This window comes from Rhagoletis zephyria, unplaced genomic scaffold (assembly GCF_001687245.7).
Source record: "Rhagoletis zephyria isolate East Lansing unplaced genomic scaffold, Rhagoletis_zephyria_1.1 Rzeph_scaffold_02023, whole genome shotgun sequence".
NCBI classification, from domain to species: Eukaryota; Metazoa; Arthropoda; class Insecta; order Diptera; family Tephritidae; genus Rhagoletis; species Rhagoletis zephyria.
The window spans coordinates 23,346-38,637 of NW_016159107.1; the positions used below are offsets into that span (position 1 = coordinate 23,346).

The following is a 15,292-nucleotide window of genomic DNA, read 5'->3' on the forward strand; positions in this document are numbered from 1 at the left end:
TATTATATTTTAAGACGTCCACCAAAATATTTCGGAAAAATATTAAGATTTAAGCGAGCTGGACCGATTTGAGAATACCTCCAAAAATGAAGCTTTTTATGAATAAAAATTGTTTCTTAAAGAACTTTTTTAAAAAAGTACCCTCAGATGACAAATTAGATTAAGCTTAAAAAATCTGCATACAAATATTTAAAAATCCTTTCAACGGAATCGTAAGAATGAGATTTTTGATGCTGTTTTTTACTTTTTTCAAAGATTGGTTTACGAAAAACTTGAATAACTGGGACAACAATGTTCTGATTTAGACTTATGGGATCTCAGTAGAAAGGTATTTTGACACTGTGTTTATTTCTGGCCAAAAAAACGTCATTCGAGTCCCATCTTGTTTTTTCGAATACCAACACATCTTAATTTAACTTTGAATGACGTTCTTTCATCCTACCTTTCTCTTCCATCGTTTGAATGAGTTTATTAGCAAAGAGATAAAAAGGGTGAGAAAATACCTTTCCAATGATATCTCACAAGTCTAAATCGGGAGAGTTTAGGCTTAGTTATTCAAGTTTTTCTTATACCAGTCTTTGAAAAAAGTTAAAAACAGCATCAAAAATCTCATTATCACGATTCCGTTCAAATTTTTTTTTAAATTTTTAAAAAATATTTTTACGCAAATTTTTTAAGCTTAAACCGTTTTGTCATTTGAGGGGATTTTTTCAAAAAAAAATCTTTAAGAAACTATTTTTATTCATAAAAGACTCCATTTTTGGAGGTATTTTCAAATCGGTCCAGCTCACTTAAATTTTAATATTTTTCCGAAATATTTTGGTGGACGTTTTAAAATATAATAGATTTTATAATTCCAATGGAAAAATAGTACCGATTTTTTTTTGTATGGGGAGTGATGCAGTCTAATGTACATATATACATAGAAAACAATTTGAAAGCATACATATAGTGGGGCAAAACTCATCCCAGCGGGTAAAATTATATTTATTCTCGTTTTATTAATTTATTACATATGAATAACTATACAATAACTAATTGTGCCTACAGCGTGAGTACGCGCGTAAACACGAAATCTTAACACATTTAAATATTGCGATTTCTGATATTGTTAAAGACAAATAAGTTTGCTAACAGTGCGGACAGGTCGTGAATATACCCCCGATTCTTTCGCTTTTGATTCGCTTTAACCCGGCTATTGGAATTTATTGTGCATAATTTGTGTCCTATACATCACTCTTTTTTGATTTTTCGGTGTCTGTCCAAAAGCTCTGATCTTTGCATTTCAAACGTGATTTTAAATTCAAAACCGGCACATATTTGAAGTAATAACCTTCACACTGCCGTAAATTCTCATATGTTTGATGTTATTAGCAACCCACACCGAAGACAAGTTAAAAAGCCCCAAAATGAGTGATGACGAAAAAGGTCAAAGCGCTTCCACCGAATCACAACACGCGACGCGTTCAAGTGGAAAGTCCGCAAAAAAATCGAAACCTTCGGTCTCATCCACTAATTTCATAGAAGAGACTGATAATTTTATGGATTATTGCACACGATTTAGATCAACCCAACTAGAAGATAATTCTGAGTCTGCCCAAAATATTAAAAGTGCCAACTTAGACAATTTCTGGACACGAGTGCAAAATTCGTATGATGTAGTGCCAACGTAGACAGTAGAGACAGATGAGCATGACCTCCCTGAAGATTTTAAAACTTGTGCCTACAGCAAATACCGGTCATGCCTCATCACCTATGAGGACACCAAAGCGCAAATCGGTGACCAGCTCCACCTCCTCAAACAAATGAGCATTCCCATGCCTGCGCACTCTACGTCGCAACCCAAAGACGAATCTGACTTTGGCTTAAAAGTCCCTCCTTGTGATACTGAGGTCTTTTACGGGGGTTATGAACAATGGACGTCCTTCCGTGACATGTTCACGGCGGTCTACATAAACCACCCTAAACTCACAAAAGCGCAAAAATTGTACCACCTTAGGTACAAAACACAAGGTAAAGCCGGCCAGATCGTGAAACAATTCGCCCTTAGTGATGACAATTTCGAGCTGGCATGGGAAGCTCTCCGGTCCCGATATGAGAACAAGCGTGTATTAGTGGACAACCAGATTCGAGTTCTAATGAACCTAAAGCCAATTCAAGTGGAAAACAGTGAAGACATTCAAAGGCTTCAATCCACTGTTAACAACTGCCTCCAAATCCTGGCAGCCCAGAATGTATCCACCGAAAGCTGGGATCCCATTTTAATATACTTAGTTACCTCGAAACTCCCCGAGAACACGGTTACTTAATGGGAACAGTCTCTAAGCTCAAGGAAAGATCTTCCCAACTGGTCCCAAATGAACCAGTTCCTCACCACTAGATACGAGGTAGTTGAAAGGGTCGACCAATGGCGACCACCCAAGGACAAGCCTAATTTTGCAAATAATAACTATAAAAGGCCACCACCATCCCATACTAGACCATTTATGAAACCACTACAAACCCAAAGTTCACAAAATAGATCCCATTCTCAGGTCCAATCACACCTGACAGAACAAAGAAAGTTCGCTTGTGTTATCTGCAAACAACAAACCCATTCCCTCAGTCAGTGCCTCAAATATAAAATACTCTTCATAAACGATCGCGAAAAACTTGTGATGGAACATAACTTGTGCACTAACTGCCTTTCCTCCACGCATACCCTCCAAGACTGTCCATCTGACCGGACGTGTTATAAATGTCAAAGAAGGCATCACACAACTCTCCACAAGGACGTAACCTCCACGCCTAACCACCATCAACCACAACCGCGGAGAACCAGTTCTCAGGTTTCGACAGCTTCTGCTAACCTTCAAACGCCAGACCGCTCGGAAATCCAAGACGAGCTCCCCCAATGTTCCAATCAAGTACAATCTCTTTACGCAGATAATGAAAACCAAGTACTCCTCCCTACTGCGATAGTCCATGTAAAACATGGAGGCGAGCTCTTCAAACTGAGAGCACTTATTGATCAGGGCTCCAAACGAACCTTTATCTCATCGAAAGCCCAGTCTAGACTAAGGCTACCCTGCCAAGCTTCGAGTTTCGAGATCTCTGGTATGGGCGGAAAAATTGTCCAGACCTCAAACAAGTTGTGCTCCTTGGTCTTAGTCAGCTCTGATCTAAAGCGCGAAATCCCAGCGCAAGCGATAGTACTGCCCCAATTAACCAAGTTGCTTCCAAAATTCCATATAAGTTCTGAGCAAAAGAAGAAATGGTCCCATCTTGATTTAGCAGACCCTAACTGTCATTCTCCTTCCCAAATCGACCTGGTTATTGGCAGCGATATGCTTCCCCAAATTATGCTTGATGGGCTTAAAAGAGTCTCTCGCAACTTACTTGCCCAGAACACCATATTCGGTTGGATCTTGAGCGGCCAGATCCCAGAAAGAGTTGCAACTTTCTCTACTCAGGTAGAAGAAGCCAGCAATGAGCATTTGAATATGGAACTCAAAAAATTTTGGGACTTAGAAGAAGTTCCAAAATATGAAAACATCACCCCGGAAGGCGAGATATGTGAAGATTTTTATAGATCAACAACGGCCCGCACCACTGAAGGACGTTATATAGTCCGACTCCCATTTAAGTCAAGCTTTCCTGATAAAATCGCCTTAGGATATTCTCGTACCGCAGCCTTGCAACAATTCCTCAGTATGGAGAAGAATCTTCTCAAGAAAGGCGATCTAAAACATCTTTATGACAGTGTTGTGGAGGAATATCTTACCCTCAATCATATGGAACCGTCGAGTTCGTATGAGATAACCTCAGAGAGAAAATACTTCTCCTTTTATCTTCCCCATCATGCAGTCATAAAGCCTGAAAAAAGAACTACGAAAGTAAGAGTTGTCTTCAATGCATCAAAGAAATTGGGCACCGGCAACTCGCTTAATGATATTCTGCATACCGGGCCGACCCTACAACCCGACTTGATGCTACTAGTTCTCAAATGGCGCACTTACCAATATGTCTTCAATGGTGATGTGGAGAAACTGTATCGCCAAATACTCTTACACGAAGAAGACCAAGACTTTCAAAGACTTATCTTTCGTGCATCCACAGGAAGTCCAATACAAGACTATAAACTGAAAACCGTCACATTCGGCGTTAATTGTGCTCCCTATCTAGCCATACGCACTCTCCACCAATCAGCACAAGACGTAAAAATTACCCACCCCTTGGCTTTGCTCATATTAACCAAAGAAACCTATGTGGATGACATCCTATCTGGCAGTCATGACCTGCTCACTGCTACCCAGGCTCTTCCAAGTCATCCAAGCCCTAAAATCCGCCGGTTTTCCCTTGAACAAAATCATTGCCAACCATCTTAATATCCTGAAATACATAAGCAAGGAAGATTTGCTGGACACCAACTTCCTCGAGTTTGAAAAGGCAAGCACTACGAAGACTCTGGGGATTCAGTGGAACGCCCTCACTGACTCCTTCTCTTATACAGTTGATCCCATTCCAGCATCATCCGCGAACACAAAACGGCAAATCCTATCATCTGTGGCGAAACTTTTCGACCCCGCAGGATGGCTTACGCCGATAATGACGCAAGCCAAGATTCTCTTACAAGAGCTATGGCTTGANCGGCGAAACTTTTCGACCTCGCAGGATGGCTTACGCCGATAATGATGCAAGCCAAGATTCTCTTACAAGAGCTATGGCTTGACGGGACTGACTGGGACGAGCAGGTCAAACCCCTCCGTCTAACAAAATGGACACAGTTCGCCAATAATCTACAATCAATCTCAAACATCCAAATACCTCGATGGGTAAATTATATCCCCGATAGTCATGTTGAACTCCACGGCTTCTGCGACGCCTCGGAAAAGGCATATTGCGCCACCATATACGTTCGTAGTACCCATGACACCCAAGTAACCTCTCGTCTTTTGGTAGCTAAAAGCAAAGTACCCCTACGAACCATCAGCCTACCCCGTCTCGAATTGTGTGGAGCCCTCCTACTAGCCAAACTCGTCGCGGTCGTCCAAACCCATCTTAATCTCTCCACAAAAAGGCTTATCATGTGGTCGGATTCCGAAATCGTTCTAGCATGGCTAGAAAAACCACCCCATACATGGAAAACATTTGTTTCCAACCGCACTGCGCAAATCATCGACCTAGTTGGAAACGCCACCTGGCGACACGTACGCGGCAAGGACAACCCAGCTGACATGGGAACCAGAGGATGCAAACCCCTTGATTTAGCAGCTTCCTCCCTCTGGTGGAATGGTCCGGAATGGCTAACAAGCCCCACCGAAGCCTGGCCAAAATCTTCAACGCGAGATATCAACNGTGGAAACGCCGCCTGGCGACACGTGCGCGGCAAGGACAACCCAGCTGATATGGGAACCAGAGGATGCAAACCCCTTGATTTAGCAGCTTCCTCCCTCTGGTGGAATGGTCCGGAATGGCTAACAAGCCCCACCGAAGCCTGGCCAAAATCTTCAACGCGAGATATCAACGCCCCAGAAACTCGACGAGTGGAGGCACTCCATGTCGCTGAAGAAGAGCCTGACATTCTAGACCGGTTCTCCTCATTTCCGCGCGCCCTCAGGGTAATGGCGTATGTCTTCCGACTTATAAACACCCTGCAACGTCGAGTAGAAAGAGTTCATACTATTAACCCTGTGTCCCTCACCCACGATGAACTCCGTGCTACGAAATACCGACTTATAGCTTTGACACAAACTCGACATTTTCCTCGCGAAAGGGCCTGCTTAGAAAATTCAAAACCAATCGATAAGCGGAGTCCTTTGCTTACCCTTAATCCGTCCATCGACAAGCACAACCTACTCCGTGTCAACGGTCGATTAGCTCACGCCACCTTAAGCTACAATGAGCGACATCCCATAATCATTCCCGAGAAATCCCGATTCGCTACCCTCTATCTACGCTTCTTGCATGAGTTACTTCTCCACGCAGAAACACGTCTGATGCAACAAGTCATCAGACAGGAATTCTATATCCCCCGGCTCAAGCCTCTCATAAAGAAATGCATCTTTCAATGCAAACCCTGCACGGTCCACAAACAGCAAATGCGCTCCCAAATAATGGCAGCTTTGCCATCTGAGCGGTGCACCTTTTCTCCGGCCTTTANTTGCCATCTGAGCGGCGCACCTTTTCTCCGGCCTTTAAGGTCACCGGTGTGGATTTTGCGGGGCCTTTTCAAATAAAGGCCTCAATGCTAAGATCCCATACTTTATTGAAAGGCTATGTCGCCGTCTTTGTATGCTTTACGACAAAGGCGGTGCACNCGCACCTTTTCTCCGGCCTTTAAGGTCACCGGTGTGGATTTTGCGGGGCCTTTTCAAATAAAGGCCTCAATGCTAAGATCCCATACTTTATTGAAAGGCTATGTCGCCGTCTTTGTATGCTTTACGACAAAGGCGGTGCACCTGGAGCTGTGCTCTGATCTCACCACAAACGCTTTTCTAGCTGCATTTGCTCGTTTTGTTGAACGCCGTGGCTATCCGGCCAAAATCATGAGCGATAATGGCACAACCTTTGTAGGAGCCAAAAGAGCAACGGAGAAAGAATTTATAGNCGATAATGGCACAACCTTTGTAGGAGCCAAAAGAACAACGGAGAAAGAATTTATAGACTTTATGGAAGAAGTGTCACAAGAAGTCGTTCAGAAATATTCACCTCAAGGGATCAACTGGCAGTTTATTCCCCCCAGTGCCCCTCATATGGGTGGTTTGTGGGAATCCGCGGTTAAAAGTTTTAAACTCCATCTCAAAACAACCGCTGGGGCCCACAAATTTACCTTCGAAGAGTTTACTACTCTCTTAATTAGAATAGAAGCCGTTTTAAATTCCAGGCCAATCTCATCCCTCTCCCAAGATCCAACTGAGTTCACGGCGCTTACTCCTGGCCACTTTCTACGTGGCACCTCACTCTTATCACTCCCAGAAGTGAACCACCAAGATCTATCGTTAGTTAACAGGTGGGAAAAGGTGAAGTCTTGCATCACGAATTCAGTCGCCGTTGGAAGGAAGACTATCTCACAGATCTCCAAGAAAGGTATAAATGGAAAAACACACAAGTTGAGCCGATCGTGGATCAATGTGTCCTCATAAAGGACGATAATCTACCCCCCACTGAACGGCGCCTTGGCCGTATAGTAAAAACACATCACGGCAAAGACGGTCATATTAGGGTAGTCGAGGTGCGCACCCAAAACGGCACTCTAACACGACCCATTGTTAAATTGTGTCTCCTACCCGCAAACGACCTACCCAGACCTGTAGAAGCCTAGACCTTCTAAAACCTTCCCTCAAGCCAACTCTTCTTTGTTGACTCGACTGCCGCACTGTTAACTTCTCCCGCCTATCTCCGCTGTAACCACACTCCCTTGATTAATGAGTGCATAATCATTATACGAATATATATGCCCCAATCCCATATGCTTCACAGCCAAGTACCTTAGGAAAAATCGCCCACTAATCGCCGCCATTCGACCACATATATTTGCAGATGGAGATGGAGACCGACACCGGCAGTAGTCCGAAGCAAACACCGAAGCCAGCACCTAGAACAGCACCTAGACCCGCACCCACGCCTGCTCCTCAACCAGCACCTCGTCACACGCGGCTGTCGACAGTGGTGCCACCTCCTGACCCGGCCACCGAACCGCAGCCAAAGAAGGATGACTTCCAGCGATGCCGATTATGTGCTCGCTACCATGCACTGCGTGCTTGTTGAGTCTTTCGGGCAATGCAACCTGGGCAGCGATACCTTGTCGCACGGGCACATGGGTTTTGTAACAATTGCCTTGCATTGTCCCACCAACGCAAGGACTGTTCCTCAGCTGCAACCTGTAGAGTGTGCGGTCAACTTCATCACTCCCTCCTGCATCGAAGCGCGACTCACTCGAAGCCGCCAAGGCAACGCCCTGTCGACCGGTTTCGCACGAAGACATCAAGGCAGCGCCACGTAGCCATTAAACGCAAGAAGCCATCGCAGTCAAATCTGCAGCAGCGTGAAAGGAGGAGGACCCAAGCAAATGAAGGCAAAACGACCAAGCTTCTGGTAGGGAGCGCAATTCGTACCCTGAAAGAGTTGCAGAGCAGCCTAGTCGCTTAGTGCGCCCAGAGGGGGTAGGATGTCCAGGCGAGCCCCGCCGCACCTACTTGCAAAACATGTAACTTTCTTGAAATATCTATTTGAAATTGAAATTGTAATTTAAAATTGAAGTGTAAATCGAATATTACAAATGAACCACCATTGTATGGCAACGCCGGTGTCAGCAGAAATTCAGCACCTTTGACAGTAGCTTACAGACTCAGCGCTGTATGTATAGGTGAGCAAATACATAAAAAACGAAAAAATCTGATTTTTCGTTTCCAATCGACAATTTTTTCGGAGCTGTAAAAACGTATTCTGAGCCCTTTTACGCGACTACCGGCGGTGCCAATTTTCCAATAAATCACATAAAACCTTTGTACGCATGAATTTAAAGTGTTATACGCATTGAAGCGTCCAATAAAGTTTATGTATATGCATAAGTCGTGAACTTGAACATTTTCGAGTCTTTATTGTCAAAACCGAAAGGTTCCGTGAATCGCTCGAGTGACTGTAGTTTCTATAGTGCGGTGCGTTATCTTTTAACTCTTCAAGAAGCCTCTACGTTCGTTAAGGGGCCATAAATAGCCTATTGACCAATCGTCAGCAGTTCTGCCATCCGTCGAGTGTACGCCCACGATCGACTCACCAGCGCCAACGAGACAACCGCCAACCTGCCAGCCGTTCCACCAGACATCTGCCAATCCGTCTGCAACCAGCTCCGCCGCCTGCCAGTCTACGCAGTCAAACCGACGCCTGCATTCCATCGCCTGCCCGCATACCACAAAGCCATTGGCGCCTCCCAGGCCGTGTCGACCAATAGGTCTAGAGCACCCCTCTGAGGATAGCCCCTGCCTAAGCTACAGCCAAGGCGGCTGTAAAACTTCCATGACCACTGTGCAACTTTTTAGATCCCACAGCTTGACTGCACCATTTGTATAGCCAACGCAGAAGCTCCTTCCATCACCGGTCAAATCGGCTACACCGCAACGCACACCTTCTCCCGGTAGTATCTTATTATCGCCAATCGAGTATTCCCACACTTTCAGCAGCGTTAACTGTGGACCAGACTCACTCTCTTGCAACTTGTGAACAAATAATTCGCCAGCCATGTCGCCGGTGGCTAGATATGTGCCATCGTAACTGACATGGACATTGGTGACGGTGTCTTTATGTTCCGTAAGTCCAAGCATCACTTCGCACTTTATATTCCAAACATAAGCGCGATCATCTTCAATTTCGTTTACATGGGGCGTTGTATTTTCACGCATTTTAAACGGCTATTTGTTTAGCGGAGGGCTATACTTATGGTACAAAAATTAATTTTTCTTATTCTTTCACGATTGTTTTTTGTTTCTGAAAGAGAAAATGATCAATTACCGAATATTGTAAAGGAAACACAAGGCATACTTACACATTTTACTGCTTTACTCCATGTGGCCATCGATTGAATGACTTTTTGCCATTCAGGAAATCGTAACGTGAGCCGCTGAGTAGAAATGTCAATTTTACTCTCCGCCTTAAGCCGGAACTACATATTTTTAAGTCTCCGCCTAAAGCCGCAACTACATAACTTCCAGCGGCGCCATCGATTTCTCGTTTGTGTAGAATAGTTTTTTTTTTTTTTTTTTTTTTNCCATGCATAAATAACGTGAACGCAGTATGACGGTTAAATTATCGATCTTTGTCGTCCGTCATTTAAGATAGCTATCGATGCAAATATTTTTTTATTGTAATGTCGTGTTCGGATATATACGCACTAATTTTGTTTGTAGATACTCCACGTATTTTTGTGCAAAAACAAATTAAAGCTTATATTACAATTTTTGGAATATAAGCTATCCTGTTTATTGGCAATGGTCACATACAGTGGCACTTCAACTTTTTTTCGTGCCGCTAGGCAGTTGGGTGTCGATCTTGGCTAAACAAAAAGTCTCCAAAGTACAAAGAAAGTTTGTTTGACATTGGCAGAATTTAAGCCAGATATTTGAAAAAAATAACAAAAAACAAATTTCTTGCGAATGCCTTCAGTTTGACACTTTCTCATAATTGCCGTTGAAATTTGTTAAAATTACCATAATGTCAGGTCAACATTTATTTTTGTCTTCCTGTACAACCCTGCATAGGAAAATATATAGTACCGGTATGACCCATCAACCTAAATACATGGGTAATTCTGCGTTTACACGTCCCAGTTTCCAGTTTCGATATGCCCAAAAACGCCCTGCTTAGATCGCAAATTTTAAGACTTGCAAAAGGAAAGCGAAACTTTCTCGCCGAACCGTTTTACTTTATTTATTTTATTGCTCGCCACCCAACAACAAAAAAAAAAGAAATATATATAAATTAACTCAGGCACATAAACAAAAAGGGCGTATTTCAGACAATCCCGCTGACCCGCTTAGGTGCAGTAAAGCGAAACGCCGCAAAGAATGCCCATCGCTTCATCGTGCCGTGCCACTTATGCGACGCGAACCACCCAATTAGGGTATGCCCGGTTTTTCGCGCGAAAACACCTAAAGAAAGGTTAAGAGAAGCGCTACTTGGTCGATACTGTGGAAATTGTTTAGCCACAGATCACGCAACCGAGCGATGTACCAGCGAAGGACGATGCCGTCGATGCGGTGAGAAGCACCACACTACGCTTCACCTCGGTGAAGCGCGACGACCCGCAGAGGAGGTACAAAAGCCTTGGAGCGTCCAAGTCGAAGAAGAGGAGCGCAACAATTATGAGGCGGCCATCTCGCTATACGCGTCTGATTCTGGAACGGAGACCAGGCCTCTCCGTCCAGATATTGAAGAGGGCGAGATAGTCGAGTTCGGAGTGGAGACTCGGCCTCTCCACCTGACTACTGCGAGGGGATCGGAAACTATTTCTTTCCGACCCCTACTCCAACACGAGCGCGATCGCCAACGACCACACAAGCGACAACAACCACGCCAGCGACAGCGAACGCATCAGCGACGTCGACGACATTGTAGAGCGGTAACTCGGTCTTTCCGCCTGCAGCGATCTTCGCGACACCCATCGCAATCCGAACATGACGATAGACTGGCGACTTGGCCTCGCCAGCTATCACGACCAATCGCGTTCCGTAATGGACTATCGGCTAAAAACCCCCTTGTTGGGCCAACCCTCCGCCCTATGGTAGATATTCCTCCGACGGCCGTGGTTAAAGTTGAGGCGGGCGCTTCCATTTAGTCCGCGCGCTTATAGACGTCTGCACTCCCACGACAATAGTATCTACGGACCTGGCCCGCGAGCTACGCCTAGAGCAAACACGAGTCGGCGAGCAAACGGGCAGTCTCTTATGTTTACGAGGGAAACAAGGCCAGAATAAGCGAGTTGCGACCCATGCCGTGGTTACACCCCATTTCCACCGAGTAGCGCCAAGTGGCAGCGTAGATCCGACCGTCGCCGCATCTTACGCACATATCCGTTTAGCGGACCCCAACTTTTTCAATTCCGAGCCGATACGTCTGGTACTCGGGACCGACGTGTACGCCGATATTTTACTACCCGGAATTTTCCGAACACTTTCGGGCCTCTGCTGGCTCAGCGCACCATCTTTGGATGGGTTCTTTCCGGAGTCTGGAGAACCTAGTTTTTAACATTGGAGTTCTAATTAAAATCCATAGTTGTTAAAATTGGAGTTTATTTCCATTGAAAAATAATGAATTTTTATATGCATATGAGATAAGTGAATAAAGTGCATTTGAATGGTAACCACGTCTATTTCTTTAATTGCATTTTTCAATTTAACTTCTGTAGTAGCAACAAAGAAAGAAGGACGAACTTGTTGGACGCCGAAGCTGCTGCTGGAATGCAAATTGATATTTCTCGATTACAATTTTTTTATTATCCATCAAGTGCGCCTGATAGCTGAGACGCGGTCAATTTCTATAGGTTGCTTACCGCAAGGGGGCCGGCATGTTTAGGCCTTCAGCCTAAATGTTTTTCACACATTTAGTGAACCGCCCTAATGCTGGTATATGTACATACATGCATATATACTATACACTCATACATGCTCATATGTATTAACAACAGCTAAGCCGATAACCAATGTATCCCGCCGGACAATGAACCTTCGTTAAGTTTCCTCTTAACGTCAGTTATTGTCCGGCGGTCCAAACTTAGAAACCGCAGATTATATTTGTCACTTCTTTTTGGAGATAGAAGAGGACACAACGCAGCTACCAGGCCACTTCAAAAAGGTAATCAAAACCGCATTTGTATAAGCATAAATATAGATATTCTTCACTATCGACATAGTTGATTTCAATAAAACGTTGAAAAATACTAAATCCATTATTTCACTATTTTTCTATTTTCTTTCACATTATAAAAAACTGGTGCGTCCAATTGCGAACCTTGCGACGCCCGGGGTTTTACAATGTGGCTTAAATAAAAAGTGTTAAAGTAAATCACTCCCTTCGCAAAATGCAAGCTTCAGCAGGTGTAAGTGAAGGAAAAATGCTCAAACTAATATTAAACATAAAAACAAGGTGGAATTCGACGTATTACATGCTTGGTTTAAAAAACTGAGTTTATAGATCAGCCAAATTCTGCTAGACAACTCTGAATACACGGTAATGATAACTTCAATGGAAAAAAGATATTATAATAGAAATATTAAGTATATTGAGACCTTTAGGCTGCGTTTCTCCAAACTCATTTAAGTGGAAATTAACTCGAATTTAATTTTTTATTTAATTCTCATTTAAATTATTTTCAGATTCAATAAGTTCTTTATTTAAGTGAGTAAAAAGTGGTTGTAAAACAGACTTGGCCAGCGAAAGCTTTCGTTTGTACTGAGAACTTTTGAAAGCTTTGGTAAAATTCGAAAATTAAAGTAATTTTCACTTAAATAAATCTGGTGAAATGCAGCCTTACAGCCAGTTTCACCACATTTATTTAAGTGGAAATTAACTTTAATTTAATTTTTTATTTAATTCTCATTTAAATTATTTTCAGTTTCAATAAGCTATTTATTTAAGTGAGTAAAAAGTGGGTGTAAAACAGACTAGGCCAGCGAAAGCTTTCATTTGTACTGAGAGCTTTTGAAAGCTTTGGCACGCTGTGTTGTAAAAGCAGGGCTGGTATACAAGTAAGCAGCAGAAACACAATGATCAGGTGATTAAACGTGTAACACCTCTGAGTGTGGTTACTCTGATTTAATTTTTATTTAAGTGAAGAGCATAGGTCACTTAAATCAAAATTAAAAACAATTAAGATGGATTGGTGAAACCAATATTTCGAAAATCTAACTTAAATGAATCTGGTGAAACTGGCTGTTAGAGGCAATGACAGTATAATTGAGTGGCGAAAAAGGCCCAACTTTAAGTGCATTGCGGCCGTGAACAAACAATTTTAATATAACCAAGCAGCTCGGCGCCCAAAAATTAAGAAATGCCCTGTTGAAACAATTTGACCGATCATTTGGCTCCATCGAACAGTCCTTTTTTGGTAGCTTCATCAACTTTACTCAACCCGAAGTTAAAAAAAAATTATTTCAAAGATCCGTTAGCATTTTCCTCAGTAAAGAAGTTGTTGAGAAATTAAATAATGTGCGCAGATGATTTTATGGAATCGTCTTTGGGCCCCACATAAATCTTTTGTACACAAGCGAAGGCGAAATGATGACTTTCGAAAAATGTCATTTTGTTGGTACCTCGGTGGCCGCTGAACGCCTTTTTTCTAAAGCTGGTCCTACAGCCACCTAGAAACGCCACAAAGCGCTTATCAAAACTTTTGTTTTTCGAACATAGTTAAATAATAAATAATTATAGGCGCCAAAAATACTCGGTTTATTTTATTTGGCGCTAATTAACCAGAGAATTTGAAATTTTTTATGAAAAATGTTTTTGTGAATACCCACTGTAAAAACGTGCCTTTGAAAATTCGATTAATCGATTATTCATCAATAAATGCAATTAACTGCAATTAATTTTTTTTGCTTTGTGATTAATCATATGATTAATTCATCAATTAATTTATTTGTTTTTGCCATCCCTACGTCCATTCAGTGATGTCGCAATGTTATTCGCAAATGGAATGCTTTCAGGTAACCTGTCGCAGTCTACCTTTGGACATTGTCCCAATACATTTGCTCTTCTGAGTTTGATTGGCGATTTGAATTCACTAAGTAGTCGAACTCGAATGCGTCCGTCCTTTTTCGTCTAAGCCCGGGTTTTACCAAAAGGTAAGTCCGGTGTAGAATTCTGTGTTGCTTCGACAACTCACAACTTGTTTGTCCCACAATGTCCATCAAAGTTTCACCCAAACAACTGCTTCTGACTTCGCTGGAATCTGTTCGCTTTCCTCTACGATAACTCGCTTCCTGCTGTACCGGCCATCATACCCAAAGCTAAGTGGCACTTTCCATGTTGTTATACGTCATGATCCTGTTCTTCATGTCGATCTGCATACCTTGATCAAATAAGAAGTCTACTCCAATGATGACTTCAGCCACAACATCCGCGACTATGAACTTGTGTACAACCGTCGCATTCCCTATTGCGACTTTGCATGTTACCTCTTCTACAGCTTGGGTGTCCTCACGAGTTGCTGTCCTCAACCTTGCTCCACGTAATAATGGCCTCACCTTTTTAGTGATCAAATCAGATCGAATGATGGAATGTGATGCGCCCGTATCCACAATTAGTACTCGTTCATGTCCGTACACATATCCACCAACAGCAACGTTGCTCGCTTGGGGAGTGTAATAACACAAATGGCAATAACGCAAAATTTGCTTTATTTCACTTTTAAATGGGAAATAGCACCAAAATCTGAATTTTACCTTTATTTATGTTGGAAATAAGACAAAGTTTGGCTTATTTCCCATTGCTTATTTATACTATTTGTAGCGAAAACAGTTTACTGACAGAAGGAAAAAGAACTTTTTTATTCCAAAAATACAACTAAACAAATATTTTTACTTACGAAAAGTCTAACAAAATATAGGGAAAGCGTGGTCTTTAATAACTGCTCGCCAAATTGGACATAGCGCTTTTGTATGAATTTTGTCCGCATGCTTTTTAATATGCTGAATACCTTATGTTGAAAAACCGTAAAATGTTTGCATGGAACAACGGCGCAATAAACAGGTGAAGTAATAAAATAGTTTTCTCGCTTTATTTTCTCACATTCGGCTGCCTTATAGCCAAATTTCTGCAT

At 42.7% G+C, this 15,292-nt stretch overlaps 1 protein-coding gene across 1 annotated transcript; it reads left to right on the plus strand.

Moving 5' to 3' along the window:
* Positions 1-3,482: 3,482 nt before the first annotated feature.
* Positions 3,483-4,367, plus strand: LOC108365853 (uncharacterized). Its single transcript, XM_017620044.1, has one exon. The coding sequence runs from the start codon at positions 3,483-3,485 to the stop codon at positions 4,365-4,367; it is 885 nt and encodes a 294-aa protein (XP_017475533.1).
* The last annotated feature ends 10,925 nt before the right edge of the window (positions 4,368-15,292 follow it).